This window comes from Sphaerodactylus townsendi, linkage group LG17 (assembly GCF_021028975.2).
Source record: "Sphaerodactylus townsendi isolate TG3544 linkage group LG17, MPM_Stown_v2.3, whole genome shotgun sequence".
Classification (NCBI taxonomy): Eukaryota; Metazoa; Chordata; class Lepidosauria; order Squamata; family Sphaerodactylidae; genus Sphaerodactylus; species Sphaerodactylus townsendi.
Window position 1 is genome coordinate 19,508,415 of NC_059441.1, and position 16,863 is coordinate 19,525,277.

The window sequence follows — 16,863 nt, forward strand, 5'->3', positions numbered from 1 at the left end:
TGTTTGTACTTGTTTGCTGTGATGCTGAACAATTTTGGAAGTATTGATCCTTTCCTCAGACGCACCTCCTTGTCTTCCATACCAGGACAGCTGCATCTGGAAACTGTGTATCGCTACTGGGAATGACGGGCTGGGAATCCAAGTCTCCAGAACCCCCAACTGCTCTGTTTTCAGAAAAGAGTTCACCGTTAGCCAAGTGATCGACGGAGGAGCTGCTCATAGGTATGCTTGCTTTTAAAGATGTCATGAATGAGAATCCTTTGGGTTATGAATGAATGAATGAATGAATGAATGAATGAATGAATGAATGAATGAATGAATGAATGAATGAATGAATGAATGAATGAATGAATGAATGAATGAATGAATGAATGAATGAATGAATGAATGAATGAATGAATGTTTATGGTTAACAACCAGTAATGCAGCAATTCATAAAAAGGCCAAATTCCAGATTTTTACAAAGAGGTGAAAAGTTAAAATAGAAACTAGAACTTAATTTTTAACATTACTCCAAAAGGACTGATGGTCTCCTATCCTCCTGCTTTCCTGTACTTAAAACCAAGCTACATTACTGGAAATTCTTTGGTTCTCACCCAACAGCAAATAGTTCAATTTCCATTTATTATCTTTTCCAGCCCATTCAGTCAAGTTAAGCCCCAGGAATTCTTCTCTAAGCTTATTGTATAGAGGGCACTTAAGCAACTTGTGTTCAAGCAAATCCATTTCTTCCAGGGAGCAACCACAGATCCTCCTTTGGGTTATGTACAATCCAGTGTTCTCAATGTACCCAAGACTTGGCACAGCCATTGACATTAACATAATAAATGCTTCAGGAAGCAGCAAGTGGTATACATTGTCCCTATTCTTCTCAATGTTTAGATGCACAACAAACGAGACAGGCAGTTTGGCAGAACCCCAAGGTTAGCAAATTGCACACCGGAGGATTCGAATTCAAAGTTTCCTTAGTCCAAACTTTATCAGAGTGGGGTGGGACGTGTCTTCTATGCCAGTTATGTGCTTTCTTGCAGCTAATTCAGACTTCAAATAGTTCACTTTTGTTTGCTTGTTTGTTTGTTTGTTTGGGGCAGGGATGGCCGTCTCAGCCTTGGTGACGAACTCCTAACCATAAACGGACAATCTCTGAAGGAGCTCTCCAGCAGAGAGGCAGAATCGCTCATCCAGTCCGCAAAAGGCTTGGTGAACTTGGTTGTAGCTAACAAGGTAACCTGACATAGATATTCCGCCCCCTGATAACATGTGCTCTAAACCTTTGGTCCCGGCAAGGACTCTGTCCCTTTAACAACTGCATGACAGGCAGGGATTCAAGAGGTGCAACTTTCCTGATCACTTTACCCCCAAGCTGGGAGAGAGATGAACACCCACACTGGATCCACGGACCCAATGTGCCACCCTGTGCTAGAAAAGCTGTTGTTTGTCAGCCAATGTTCCTGGCCACAGATCACCAAACCATACCTATCAATAGAGAGTTTAAGCAACTAGATCTCGTTGTATTTTGCAAAATGATAGTGTACATAGACTTTGTATATGTTTATCTGCCAGTTTATGTATCTAGGCCCAGTCACACACCCTCAGCAAGTATACCAGGGGCGTGAAACACAGGCAGACAATGGCAAACCACCTCCGAAGGTCTCTTGCCTTGAAAACCCTTTTGGGTCACCATCAGTCAACAAAAACAAAACCCAAAAGACTCCACATTCCACGTCAAGCCACTAGAGGGCCCTAGTCTGCATGCAAAAGCTTATAAAACTTATAAAATACTTGAATGGAAGTTGACTCAAATTTCTCCCCTGCCTGGCAGGAATCCTCAGTTTGTTCTCACACAGAACGGACGACAAGCTTGGACATGCAGAACGGTTCCATTTTACAGACAAAAGCCAAATGCCAGCGGACCCGCTGCAATTCAGCCAGTAAGTTCCTAAGTGAAGGTTGTTTCTGTGTTTAATGCTCAAGAAGAAGAAGAAGAGTTTGGATTTATATCCCCCCTTTCTCTCCTGCAGGAGACTCAAAGGGGCTTACAATCTCCTTGCCCTTCCTCCCTCACAACAAACACCCTGTGAGGTGGGTGGGGCTGAGAGAGCTCTGAGAAGCTGTGACTAGCCCAAGGTCACCCAGCTGGTGTGTGTGGGAGTGTACAGGCTAATCTGAATTCCCCAGATAAGCCTCCACAGCTCAGGCAGCAGACTGGGGAATCAAACCCGGTTCCTCCAGAATAGATACACAAGCTCTTAACCTCCTACGCCACTGCTGCTCCCACAGCATTTGAGACACACACAGTCACAAAAAATGGGGACAGGCGAGGACTCACGAGAAAGGAAATCCCAGTGAGTCTCATTCCTACACCGCCTCTGTTTCCTCCCTCCCTCCCTCCCACTTGCTTCCATTTCCCGGTATCTGCTGTCTCTCGCTCCACACCTACAGAATTCCACTTTATTTGTTCACTTCTTTTGGGCCTCGCAAATCCTGCTGATGGCTACTTTCCCTCCCTTTCTGGCTTTCACTCTCTGCCCTTGCATCTTCCCCAGTCTCTCCATTCATACTCCCACCCACCACGGGTTGCCAACCTCCAGGCAGTGTCTGAAGATCCTCTGCTATTACAACTGATATCCAGATGACAGAAATCAGTTCTCCTGGAGAAAACGGCAGCATTGGAAGGTGGACTCTATGGCATCATACCCCACTGAAGTTCTTCCCCTTGCAAACCCTGCCTTCCTCAGGTTCCACCCACAAAATCTCCAAGTATCTCCCAACCCAGAGCTGGGAACCCTACCCCCACATCTTATTGAGCCAGTGTGGTGTAGTGGTTAAGAGCAGGTGGAGAACCGGGTTGGATTCCCTGCTTCTCCACCTGAGTAGCAGAGGTTTATCTGGTGAACCGCACTCCTACATTCCTGCTGGGTGACCTTGGGCTAGCCATAGTTCTCTCAGAACTCTCTCAGCCCCACCTGTCTCACAAGGTGTCTGTTGTGCAGAGAGGAAGGGAAGGGAGCTTGTAAGCCATCTTGAGTCTCCTTGCAGGAAAGAAAGGTGGGATATAAATCCAAACTCTTCTTTTTCTTATTTCCGCACTCCTACATTCCTGCTGGGTGACCTTGGGCCAGTCACAGTTCTCTCAGAACTCTCTCAGCCCCACCTGCCTCACAAGGTGTCTGTTGTGCGGAGAGGAAGGGAAGGGAGCTTGTAAGCCATCTTGAGTCTCCTTGCAGGAAAGAAAGGTGGGATATAAATCCAAACTCTTCTTCTTCTACATCAGGGGTAGGGAACCTGCGGCTCTCCAGATGTTCAGGAACTACAATTCCCATCAGCCCCTACCAGCATGGCCAATTGGCCATGCTGACAGAGGCTGATGGGAATTGTAGTTCCTGAACATCTGGAGAGCCGCACATCAACCCAAAATGCCATCAGAATGTCTTTTTTAGAGGAATGGAGAATGGAGGAGAATTAAGCCTCCCCCCCTTTTAACTCTGTATACTTTTCAGCAAGCTTAGCGATCTTTCAAAGCACTGCTGAAAGCATATCTCCTAACTTCAGCTGACCTCCACTAAGTACAAATTAAGCTTTGGAAATCAGCCTGGGAGGGGGAAGAGAGGTACGTGGCTATTAAAATATTGTAGGCAAAATATTGTAGGCAATTTCTGTGTATTATCTCAGTACTTTTGACAACAACCTTGCAAGAAAGGCCAGAATTGTGATCTCCATAGAACAGCTGCGTCTCATCTCTGTAAAAGGCATAAAACCAGTCTGGGCAAACGAACAAAAACACCGTAACTGCAACCAAATGAAAATGTAGATTTGAAATAAGAGAATTCAGATGCTTGCAACGATAGAGTTTCTTGGTTTCTCTTTCACCTTGTAGTGGATATAACAGTTCTGTACCTTGTGTCTTTTACAGGCGTGAGTCCATACTGGATTGGGGATATGGACAATCCCATCTCGAAGAAGTCAACGTCCCGCTACAGACAGGCCCATTCTCTTTACAACAACAGAAAGTCGCTCTCTCAGCAGCTGGACTGTTCAGTGGGAAGAGCCCCTGTAAGCATCCAAGGAAATCTATCAGACAGCATATCTGAGCAGGGTTACATTTACCAGGTTCAGAAAAGGACGAGGGACACAGAAGTTGGTTTTGTGGCCAAATATTCTTATCCACCTCTGCTTAGGTTGCCTTCTACCAAACCCAACAAAGGGATCTAAATTGCTTTGCAATTGTTAATTCTTTCTCTTTTTCTTGCTAAAGAATATCTTCAGTGTTAATTTGCCCAAAAAGTACATGTCAGAGACTGAAAGCATGGGAAGCCACTGTAGGGAAGGTGCCCTTCTGAACTCAGTTACATGAAAACACCATGAAATGAACTCCAGTGGTGAATCATAGAATCATAGACTTGGAAAAGACCCCAAGGGCCATCAAGGCCTTGCAGGGGACTTGGACTTGATGGCTCTTGCAGGGGGTTGGGCTTGATGGCCCTAGGGTCTCTTTAGGTGACTACAGGTGATGCCTGTAGTCACAGAAGAACTCTAAGGGAATACCAAACCAGCATGTCTCCTAATTTAAATCAACTTCTCTGGGATTTTTAAAAAACTTTTTAAAATTGCTAGTTACCACTGGTTGTGCCCTGACCAAAACAGCTCAGGCTAGCTCAATCCAATGAATCTCATCGAATCTCGAAAACTAAGCTGAGTTAGCCATGGCTAATACTTGGACAGGAGACCACTGAGAAAATCCAGAGTCACTAAACAGAGGCAGGCAATGGCAAATCCACTCTGTTTGGTCTCATCTTGAAAACTGAGTAAAGTGTTGCCATAGTTGGCTGTGACTTGGCAATGTCAAACCTCACTTTAGGTGAGAAGTGTCTAGGTCTAGGACATAGGTGTCAAACTCGTGGCCCTCCAGATGTTATGGACAACAGTTCCCATCATCCAAGGAATGATGCTGGCAGGGGATGATGGGAACTGTAGTCCATAACATCTGGAGGGCCACGAGTTTGACACCTGTGGTCTAGGACATGTTGGTAGTGTATGTGATGTTCCCTTTAATTTTTCCTCACCACTGAGCGGAACGATTGATGGTTTGAGCAAAACTATTTAAAATTCAACACTACTGCGTCTGCGTGGCATTCCACCTTTCATGCCACTTATCCAGCACATATTTACAATTTCAAAAGCACTTTTCTACTGAGTTATCAGTGCATGGCATGCATCTGGTTTAGACATAAATAACTGAAATTTTTAAGGGACATCTTTCCATTTGGTAGTCGGGGAGGAAAGTGCCCTCAAGTCGCAGCTGGTTTTCAGGCCAAGAGATGTTCAGAGGTGGTTTGCCATTGCCTGCCTCTTCAGAGCAACCCTAGAAACCAAACACTGATTGATAATCTTCAGCAGTCACTGACGGCTAGGTTGCAGACCTTAGAAACAGTTTACCCATTCCTGTGGCATGGTGTTAGCCAGTTCCTCCCTGTCATTCAGTTGTTGTTTTGTTTCTGATGCAGCCTCTTTCCAGATCTTCACGATCACTGAGCACCACCCAGCTCATACAAGCTTCATGTGGCTTGCAGGCCTCCGTCATCTCCAACATCGTTCTAATGAAAGGCCAAGGAAAGGTGAGATGCCCATTTATTCTCTCTTATGCAACAGGCACAGAAATTTCTGTGGCAGGGGTGTCAGGGGTATTTGGGGTAGGGCTGCCAGATCCAGGTTGGGGAACTCCTGGAGATTTGTGGTAGATCCTGAAGAGGACAGGGACCTCATTGGGGTACAATGGAGTACACTGGGATACATAGAGGCCACCTTCCAAAGCATCCATTTTCTACAGGAGAACTGATCTTTGTAGTCTGGAGATCAGCTGTAATTTCAAGGGATCTCCAGTTCCCACCTGGAGGCTGGCATCCCTAATCTGTGGGAAGAGGCGATCACTCAAATCCCAGTTTGTTTTGACAGATTACTGGGATTTGACTGCCTTAATTAATGGGTTTTGCCGGCTTCTCTCTGTAGCCTTGGAAGGTGTTGCCGAGAAGAAACCAGAATCGAACCTGCCTTTAGCCATCACATAAACCAAAACTAAGATTTAATATGGGTAATAAACCAACTTCAAATCCTGTTTTGAGCAACCCTAAGTAGAGTTAGAGGAGCATGATTTGCATTTAAGACAACTGCCCCGACAATTTACCCAGCTTTGCGCAATGTTTTACCCAAGTAATCAAGTGTCCGAGTTGCTTATTCAATTTTAAATTATTTCTTGATTTGCTGTTGGGGAACAGCACCTATATTTCAGTCAAATTAATTTATCAAGCACATTACTCATAATCCTGCCCTTCCTTTCAAGGACCAAAGGGGGTAAACACAATTTTTCAATTTACCTAAAATGCAGTCTCTGATTAATTTCTTATTTTAGGCAAGCAGATAACTATTTAACTAAAAACATTTTAGTTGGTCGGCAGCCCTAAAGGGCAAACTTTCCCTGTCTTGGCTTCTGGGTCCACTTAGGGGCTGGGATTCAGCATCGTAGGAGGAAAAGACAGCATTTACGGCCCCATCGGCATCTACGTTAAGACCATCTTTCCTGGAGGGGCTGCCGCTGCGGATGGACGGTTACAAGAAGGTGAGAGGTGGCCTGTTCTTGGGGGACAAGATCGATTGAGGTTCAATGCTGTCATCAAAGCGGTCAATGGGCACGACCCACCACAAATTGTTCCTCAGGAGTTAACCTCATCGTTGACTGTAATAAATTGATAATGGTGATAAGTTGTGGTGGGTTTTCCAGGCTGTGTCGCCGTGGTCTGGTGGATCTTGTTCCTAAAGTTTCTGTGCTGGCATCTCCAGTGTGTAACAGACTTCCTTTGGTGATACACCTCTGAAGATGCCAGCCACAGATGCAGGCGAAACGTTAGGAACAAGATCCACCAGACCACAGCCACACAGCCTGGAAAACCCACCACAACCAGTTGAATCCGGCCGTGAAAGCACTTCAACAATACATTGATAATGGTGGTGGTGGTGGTGGTGGTGGTGGTGGTGGTGGTGATGATGATGATGATGATGATGATGATGATGATGATGATGATGAAGTCTCACTGAAATGAGCACGGCTTGCAGAAGATCAAGGCTGAATGGTTCAGCAAGTCTTTCAGAGCTGCAATCCCCAGACAATTACACAAACATGGTTACTAGGTTTTGGGTTTAAATTAACTAACAAGGGGGTGGGCAGGGGAAGGGGGATTTCACATGTATTTTCAAAAACTTTCACAGCCAGAATCAACTGGCTTTTGTGGGTTTACCATATATGTGGGTGAAAAGCAGTAGGAGTGAAAACTACCAGACCACAGCTACACAGCCCGGAAAACCCACAACACCCTGATTTTACATGTCTCTACACTGAATTCCGCTCAAGGGAATATAAGGCTAAAGACAGCTATTCTCCTAGCTCAACCCTTCACCTCCATTTGCCTGACAACATTTTACGGCAGAACATGACATACAATTTCTTTCACAGATGGAAGAAATGGGGCTAAAAATGTCCAAAGTGAAAGACTTTGGGATAATGTATTGTCAAAGGCTTTCACGGCCGGATTCAACTGGTTGTGCTGAGTTTTCCAGGCTGTGTGGCTGTGGTCTGGTGGATCTTGTTCCTAACGTTTCGCCTTCATCACCAGACCACAGCCACACAGCCCGGAAAAACCACCACAACCACTTTGGGATAAGTTTGTGAGTACCATCCTTTTGGAGAACTGGAGATTAGATTTTTTTCTAAGACCATTTATTTTCCTCACAGGGGATGAAATCTTGGAACTGAACGGAGAATCCATGCATGGCCTAACACATTACGAAGCCTTGCAGAAATTCAAGGTGATGTTTCTGCACAATATTTTCTTTGTCTTTTTTTCACACACAAACACACACACACACACCAGCTGCTGAGGTCAATGAATGCTTCATAATGCTTCTTTCTGACAGGCCAAGAAAGGTCTTCTCACGCTAACGGTGCGCACGAGCCTCAGCACGTCACACTCAGCCGCTGCCTATTTATCGTCCCATCTCTGCCATTCATTGAGCGCCACCATGTGCATTACCAAAGAAAACAGCTCCTTCAGCTCAGAAAGCAACACTTTCTCTTCAAACACCGCCAATCCCAATGACAGGATCATCATGGAGGTCTCCTTAAACAAAGGTGAGTGTATTTTTTAAAAAATTACAGCACCAGAGAGTGGAACCAAGATTCTTTCTGCATAGCTCAAATAAAATATATTGAGGAAGCAGCGTTTTGGATGTTTGATTTCAGCTCAGCCTGGAGGGTTTTGAAATCCTTAAACTAGCAATCTTTCTTTCTGCAGCCGGTTTAAAGTCGTCTCCTGCTTGCTGTGTGGGGCTCAGGAGATGACTTATTTCTCTTGCCTGGCAAAACTCTCTCTGGCATCTGTCATCTCCTGCACTTGAATCCTCTGTTGCACCAGCCATTTGCTTAATTTGACCTGGGATGTTTGGTCGGCATACATCGCGCCCAGGCTTCTTTTCAGTATATAAACTACATGAATCAATTCAGTGGTTCCTGCCAATTCAGGCAACATATAGTTTTCCTGTTTGTTTGTTTTTTAAATCGATGAACTGACTTTGAAAACATGAACTCACAATATGAGAATCGCATCCGATATCTGTGTTTGTCTCTTGCCTTGAGAACTTTGTGGGGTCACCATACATCAGCTGTGACTTGAGGGTACTTTCCCTTCATCACCATGGACAATTTATATACTGTCATTTGTGGCTCATATTTATTTTCTGTCTTTCTAATGTTTTTTCCCAGAGGCTGGTGTTGGCTTAGGGATTGGATTATGCAATATCCCTTACTTCCAATGCATATCAGGAATATTTATCCATACCCTTTCTCCGGGCTCGGTGGCTCACATGGACGGAACGCTCAGGTATGATAAGTGAATGGCTTCCTCGATATACAGGTGATTTGAGCCAAACCTCATGTTACATTTTTGATGTGTTTAAGCAGTGAGTTGAACACTGTGCTGCTAGGAATTTATTTTCCAAGGGCGTGGGACCCCATGTTGGGCCAGGGATACGACACGGGGGCAGAAAGGCTAAAGCCCCTCCCCACTCACTAGGGAAATGAAATGCCAGCAGCTGCATGCTGTGTAATTGAATTATTAAAGTCAGGCCGGGGAACCCAGACAAGACACATCAAAAAGTAAATGTGCCATTTGGTTCTTATAGTCAAGTCGGCTAAAAGTCAGTCTAATCCTTTTGAAGGTTGTAGGTTTTTTAAAGGCAATTCTGATACAGAGAAAGAACCACCTAGTAAGCCCATTTGTATCCATACTTGATGCACTTTTATCAACCCCTTCCCAAGGAAACTTCAGGACATTTTTATATTACCGATTTAAAACAGCTGAATCCAAGACTGATTCCTTGATTACAACATCAACTCTGACCCTCTTGCCACACTAAACATGATTTTTCAGACTCTGTACACTTTCCACAGCTAGCTCCGAAAAAACACACTAATCAGACACATGTATATCATGAACTACAGTTTCATGCCCTCCGTATTCAAAGTAGGAAGAATTTAAGCAAACCCAGATGGTGAAAGGACCGGCTGTAGCCAAACAGGACGGAAACTCTGGGTAAGCAGCAGATCTTAAAACGGTATGCGCCACAGGTCTGTTTCCTGCTGAAGGCACTTTGGTAGAAACTTGAAGAGAAATCAAGCTAGTGTGCAACAGTACCTGGTGCACGAGAATTGCAGGTGCTGTACAATGCATGTTTCCTGGATATTCTCCTGAGCAAATTTCCCCTTGCCACCTGCTACTTTGCCATTGGCATTCTCTTCACACGCTACCAAGTACGCAGGTTGGGTCTGCTGCCTCCTGTCTCAGAAGTAACACAATTACAAGACTTCAGACCGCAAACAACAAGCTGAAATTAAATCAAGAGTTTTCGGCTAAACATTAGGAAGAACTTCCCAACAACAGTGAGAGCGATTCCTCGGTGGAACAGGTTTCCTTGGGAGGTGGTGGCCTCTCCTTCCTTGGGGTTTTGAAGCTGAGGCTAGATGCACAGGTGGGATCCAGCAGGTTCTCACAGGTTCCCGAGAATAGGTTACTAATTATCTGTGTGTGCCGAGAGGGGGTTACTAATTGGTGATTTTGCCACGTGATTTTTGCCTTAGTTACGCCCCTCCTCTCAGCAGTAGTGCGCAGAACTTGAAGCAGTCTAGCAGGAGGTGCACCGGCGTGCGTGGCAGCCTGCGCCTGCGTGCATTCGTTTCCCGCCCAAGGACTGGCGCAGCGGCTGCATCCTTGCCACAGCCCCGCCCAGGAATGCCCCGCCCAGGAATGCCCGGCCATGCCCCCATCATGCCCATTGGCGCTACGCCACAGTTTGAATCCCACCACCATGGGAACCTGTTACTAAAATTTTTGGATCCCACCACTGGCTAGATGGCTATCTGATAGCAAGGCTGTTTCGGTAAAATTAGGCAGAAAAGGATGGGCCAGCATTCGACTCTCATGGTCGTTCTTGCATGCCCAGGGTCATGCTGATAATCACTTTGAGATCAGGAAGGAATATTCTTCCAGGACAGTTTGGCCAGGGATCTTGGAGATTTTTTACCTTCCTCTGGGCACAGACCAGGGGTCACTGGGGGGAGGGGGGCAGTTGTGACTTTTCTGTGTTGTGCAGTGGGATGGACGAAATGACCTTTGGGGTACCTTCCAGATCTGTATTTCTATGAGTTGTGAGTATTGTGTGTTTTGCTGCTGACAAGCCCACTGGAGGTGATCACTCCAGGGCACTGGATTGGGCTGAAAGTTCCCTTTGTCAGATACGAGTTGTTTGATGAAGGAAACTTTTAAAGTTTATACCCCCAAAAATCTTGTTTGACTCCAAGGAGCTACAGGACTCCAATCTAGGTTATCCAGAAGTAGTCAATCTCATACGGGTAAAACATTGTTTATTTGGTTAAAAAATCTTTTTTTCCCCCATGTCCGGAAGGTGCGGAGATGAAATTGTAGAAATCAATGAAGCATCTGTTCAAAGCATGACTCTCAATGAGGTTCACGCCGTCCTGAGCCACTGCAACCCTGGAGCTGTGCAACTTATAATCAGCAGGCACCCCGATCCGCAGGTAAAACGAGGTCTCAAAGAAATGACCATCGTGTTACGAGGGTTGGGGAGAATTTTGCTTTGCAAATTTTGCATTAAAAGCCAGCCCTGGTTTTCATCAAATTGTTCTGGTTTGTAGGTCCCCTGGGCTATGTTCAAATTCTCAAAATTGCTCTGCAGCAAAAAAAATTCTACCACACAATTTCTTTTGCACGAATTGTACTAAAGACACCTTATGACACTGTTAAAAACACACAACAAACCAAGCTAAAATTCTAACAAAACAGTAACACCAGAAACTAAGAATCCTAAGCAATGGATCCTAATCATCCTCTTTTTCCTTCCTTCCCCTTTTCCCTCCCTGCCCTTTCCCGTTTTCTCTTATTTCCTTTCCCTTTTGTTTTCCTCTCTTCTTTAATTCATTGCCCTTAGAGTAGTGAGGAATTGATTTTATGGCCCCTTTTATCATGTACTGTTGTAAATGGTAATCTGCTGGTTTATTGTTGCAAACTGCCCTGAATCTGTTGAAGGAAAGGCGGTCTAAAAATGATCAATCAATTATAGAATGTAGTGGGTTTTCCGGGTTGTATGGCCATATTCCTGTGGCCTTTTCTCCTGACGTTTTGCCTGCCTCTGTGGCTTATTATACAGGGAAAATGTCAGCAGAAAATGCTACCGGAACATGGGCATACAACCCGGAAAACCCACAACGCTCTAGTGATTCTGGCCGTGAAAGCCTTTGACAATACTGTACAATCAGTCTATAATACAGATGGGCAGACAGAAATTCAGACAATGAGGACATAAGAGCTGTATCAGACCAGCAGTCCATCTAATCAAGCATCACTGTGACCAACTAGTTACCCTGGAAGGCTAAATAAACAAGAGACACAGGTGCCAATTGTACACAGATACTCTACCCTGCAGCAAGAGATTTCTGCCATCCAGGTTGTGGTGCCAAAGATCCAGGAAGCCTTAAAGTTAGCGAGAGAAGGGAAACCCCAATGTTCCCCTCTCGCTTCATGGTTTCTGCTCCTTCCTTGTCAAAAGCTGAGATCAAAGGTTGACTTTTTTAAAAAAGACCTATGAACACAATATTGATATTTCTTATCGCAATATTGTGCTGGCTGGTTTCACTGCTTTTGTATTTGTAGGAAAATGCAGCCGTCAATCCCTTCAACAAGTGGAGGGGGGGGGGCGGTTTCGCATTTTCCTGAAAAATGAAAAGCAATCGAAGAAGCCTGTAGAATATCAATATAGGAAATACTGAGATCACATTTAAAAGTATTTTTAAAACCAAAATAAAGGGCAACTTTTAATCTCAGCTTTTGACAGGGGAGTGACCCAGAAGCAGACAGGGGAACACCTCCTCAAATTTAGACAAGGAAACACGAGGAGAATCCACTGCAACGGTACTGTGGGGCTAGGACCGTCGCAGGAAGCGCTCCTTGCATAATGGGCCAGGATAAGACCTACCCCTGATGCTGCCTCTTCACATTCAGAAATTTGCTGCCCCATTTAGTCACCATGACTAGTAGCTATTGAGGGGCCTCTCCTCTGCGAACTAGTCACACAACTTTGTAACCTACAGTGAGGTAAAATGATCTTTAATGTTTTCCAGGTCTCTGAACAGCAGCTTAAAGAAGCCATTTCCCAAGCTGTGGAAAGCAACAAGTTTGGAAGAGAGAGGCCTCAATGGAGCCCCGAAGGTAAGGAACAGCACAAGAGGCTGGGAAAAAATCCAGTGCAGAGCTTGGGATTCGAAGAGGAGAGAGGGGAGGGGGGCTCAAGAAACAGTGGGATGTCTTCAGAATAAATAGCACAGCAGTTGCATAATACTTTTCCTCAGGTCTGTGAAGGCAGGGAGAAGATTTTCGAGTCTTCTGGCCTTTCAGACAGTTCGGTATAAATAAAATAAAACAAAAAGAGGAAGGTGGAAAGGTATTGCAAAGCCTGGTGAAAAAGCCTGACTAGGGTGGAGTGTGTAAGGAGGCAGGATTCAGCAGGCGGTGGGCACGTGCAATTAAGGGGGGCCATTTGAGGGGCAAAAGAGATCTCAGGTTGGGCATCTGGAAATATGTCAAACCCAGGCCTGAAAGAAAGCTAGAAACAAAGGATGATTCCGCATGGGCCAAAAACAGCAGTGTGAAAACGGTGTGAAAATGGTGTAAAAGGGTTTAAAACGGCATAAAAGGGTTTATACTGTTTTCACACCGTTTTCACACCGTTGTTTTTAGCCCATGCGGAATCTGCCAAAGAGTCATTCGCTCGGCTTGGCTCAATCTTGCCACAGGATAGCTGGGAAATTCTCTGTTGTTGATTATGAAAGGGACAAGTTCCTTGCGATCTGGTGAAGAGAGCAGCTAAGAGCTGGAGTCTTCTGTGGCTGCTAACTCAGTCCCTCCCAGTTCTGTCCCAGATCCCCCTGTCAGACTCTCGAACGTGGAAATAACAGAGACCGTAGGAAAGTCCAAAAGCAGTTTATTCCAGGTGATGCAAAGAGTAACAATGTATAGCAGGATCTGAGCTAGAGAGCTCAGATCCAGGACTTATATCTTTTAATCCCACCGTTTCGCCCCACGCCAAATGTCCATTGCAGTTTCCACTACAAAGGACCCGGGAACCTTTCACACCTCTTTGAGGATGGGCTGGCGCCAGGAGATTGCTAACAGGATATTGCTAGGAAGGGAAGAGGGAAACAGGAAAACAATTGCAAATCACACACAGCAAGACATCAAGATACTGACAGGCATGGTCCTGACACCCCCAACATTACAGCTCATTCCTAGACTACGGATATCAGTTCCCTTGGAGAAAATAGATGCTTTGGAGACTGGGCAGCAGTGGCATAGTGGTTAAGAGCAGGTGCACTCTGATCTGGAGGAACTGGGTTTGATTCCCAGCTCTGCTGCCTGAGTTGTGGAGGCTTATCTGGGGAATTCAGATTAGCCTGTACACTCCCACACATGCCAGCTGGGTGACCTTGGGCTAGTCACAGTTCTTTGGAGCTCTCTGCCTCACAGGGTGTTTGTTGTGAGGGGGGAAGGGCAAGGAGATTGTAAGCCCCTTTGAGTCTCCTATAGGAGAGAAAGGGGGGATATAAATCCAAACTCTTCTTCTTCTTCTTCTTTGTACCCCACTGTGGTCCCTGCCCTCCTCAGGCTCCACGGATTTTCCAACCTGGATCTGGTGATCCTGGTGGTTGAACCGGTCTCAGAATCCTGAGTACTATTTGTGAATATGTTTTAATGCAGGTGTGAAAAGTCTGGAAACAAGCTGGCAGAAGAGACCTCCGTGTGAAAAATACACAGAGAAGAACCCACCCTATTTCAGCCCCCAGCCTCAAAAGATCATGATCCGCTCCAGCAGCGACAGCAGTTACAACCCCAGGTCATCTTGTGGAAACGGCCTCGCCTTCCAGCTGGCCGATTTGAAATCGAAAGGGAATAGCGTTGATGTGCCAGTGGCTCGACAGCAGGGCTCTGTGTCTTCTTCCTCACGGACCAGCCTAGAGAAGGCCTCTCCACCTGCTCTCAAAGAAGCCAATCACCTCTCTCCGAATCCCAAAAAGTCAGCGGAGATCCTGGTTAGAAAACCCCGATCGTCAAAACCCAAGCCTCCGCCAAGGAAGTACTTCAAACAAGACTGCCTCAATCATGAGGAGGCTCCCCAAGAAGGGAAACCGCAATGCAACGGGAGTCCTCCACACTCACAGGTAAGGCAAGTTCTTATACTGGCCTCCAGCAACAACCTAAAATGCACAGCAGACCTCCGCATTTAGAACTATGGCTTTCAAAATATTAACTAGGCCGCCCTCTGGTGGTTGGGGGCTAAGATTGCTGAACATGAGAAGCAGAAGGCCATTGCTTTCACATCCTGCATGTGAGCTAGCACCAAAGGCATCTGGCGGACCACTGCGAGTAGCAGAGTGCTGGACTAGATGGACTCTGCTCTGATCCAGCAGGCTCTTTCTTAAGTTCTTGTGTTCTTAAGGAATTAGCATGAGGAAGAACAGAAAGAATGGACAGCACCACACCTAAATTAAACAGAAAGTGACTCGTGGGGTGCCACAGGGTTCTGTCCTGGGCCCAGTGCTATTCAATATTTTTATCAATGACTTGGATGATGAAAGAGAGGGCCTGCTGATCAAATTTGCAGTTGACACCAAATTAGCAGGAGTAGCTAATACCCCAGAGGACAGAGTCAAGATTCAAAATGACCTGGACAGTGGTTCTCAACCTGGGGGTCACGACCCCTTTGGGAGTCAAACGACCCTTTCCCAGGGGTCGCCCAAGATTCTCTGCATCAGTGTTCTCCATCTGTAAAATGGATAAATGTTAGGGTTGGGGGTCACCACAACATGAGGAACTGTATTAAAGGGTCGCGGCATTAGGAAGGTTGAGAACCACTGGGTTAGAGAGATGGGGCAAAGCTAACAAAATGAACTTCAGCAGAGATAAATGTAAGATTCTACACTTAGGTGGAAAAAATGAAATGCAGAGATATAGGATAGATGACACCTAGGTTAACTACACTACATGTCGACCACAAGCTGAACATGAGTCAGCAGTGTGATGCAGCAGCCAAGAAAGCCAATGCAATTCTGGGATGCATCAATAGGAGTATAGTGTCTAGGTCGAGGGATGTAATAGTGCCTCTCTTTTCTGCATTGGTCAGACCTCACCTGGAATACTGTGTGTAGTTCTGGGCACCGCAAATCAAGAAGGATAATGACAAGCTGGAATGGGTCCAGAGGAGGGCAACCAGAATCCTTGGTGGATTCTGCACCGCAGAAATACAATATCTTGATGATGTTATAAAAAGCATTGGGGGGGGGGGAATGTTTCCCAGTTCTCTTCCCCAAAACGACGTCAACCTGTTTTATTCCTTTCAACCTGGGTTTTTCAAAAATCACTAAACTAGCAATCTTTTCCCCCCAACTCACTAAACTAGCAATCTTTTCCCCCCAACCCAGGTTGAAGACATTTCCTGCCTGTTGAGCAAACAAAAGCAGGCAGGAAACGCGTTATTTCTCCCACTCAAACCTCGTACTTTCTTTTCCATCACTCACGCCCATAATTTTGTGTGTTGCAGAAGATTCTCCGTGAAGATTCCCCGCCAAGGTTTCCACTGCTTGCAGCTCATCTGTGCCCAATTTTGCTGTAAAAAGTAGATGAATAAAGTTTGTTTTGCCTAGCGATCCCACACATGTCATCTTTTCCCTTTTTTTTGTTTTGAGGGGGATGTTTGTGAAACTGTGGCGACACAAATATGCAAGTATTGCAGCTTCTCTAGTAATGTCACTGTAGGTTCGCAAACGTCCCCCTCAAAACAAAACAAATGAATTGCTAGGCAAAACAAACTTTATTCATCTACTTTTTACAGCGAAACGTGCACGGATGAACTACAAGCAGAGGATACCTCCATGGAGAATCTTCACGGAAAATCTGCTGAAAAACACAAAATGGCGGGCACAACTGTGAAACTGACAAAAGTTCAGTGCAGCAGACAGGGGAAAAGATCTGTTTTGGCTGGCAACTCTTGGGTTCTCCTGCGCTGTGGGAACACAAAATGCCAAAACATCTTTTTTAAACATCCTAAAGTCATTTTATTTCTGCTGTGCAGAATTCACCCCTCGGGAAATAAATAATAAGGAGGGGTAGGAGTGAATAGAAACATAAATAAGGAACTGGATTTTACCCTGGGGTAACACCAGTTTAGAAATGGGAAATACCTACTAGCATG

At 45.4% G+C, this 16,863-nt stretch overlaps 1 protein-coding gene across 5 annotated transcripts in view; it reads left to right on the forward strand.

Moving 5' to 3' along the window:
• The window catches only part of IL16 (interleukin 16), a 60,852-nt gene that overhangs the window by 27,156 nt on the left and 16,833 nt on the right, over positions 1 to 16,863 (forward strand). For all 5 annotated transcript variants that reach the window (XM_048481693.1, XM_048481694.1, XM_048481695.1 and 2 more), the window contains exons 3-14: positions 86 to 222; positions 1,092 to 1,224; positions 1,823 to 1,931; positions 3,914 to 4,053; positions 5,505 to 5,615; positions 6,499 to 6,613; positions 7,784 to 7,857; positions 7,966 to 8,179; positions 8,810 to 8,927; positions 11,008 to 11,140; positions 12,740 to 12,827; positions 14,373 to 14,833. In XM_048481693.1, coding sequence (XP_048337650.1) covers positions 86 to 222; positions 1,092 to 1,224; positions 1,823 to 1,931; positions 3,914 to 4,053; positions 5,505 to 5,615; positions 6,499 to 6,613; positions 7,784 to 7,857; positions 7,966 to 8,179; positions 8,810 to 8,927; positions 11,008 to 11,140; positions 12,740 to 12,827; positions 14,373 to 14,833 — 1,833 coding nt within the window. The remainder of the gene's footprint in view (positions 1 to 85; positions 223 to 1,091; positions 1,225 to 1,822; positions 1,932 to 3,913; positions 4,054 to 5,504; positions 5,616 to 6,498; positions 6,614 to 7,783; positions 7,858 to 7,965; positions 8,180 to 8,809; positions 8,928 to 11,007; positions 11,141 to 12,739; positions 12,828 to 14,372; positions 14,834 to 16,863) is intronic.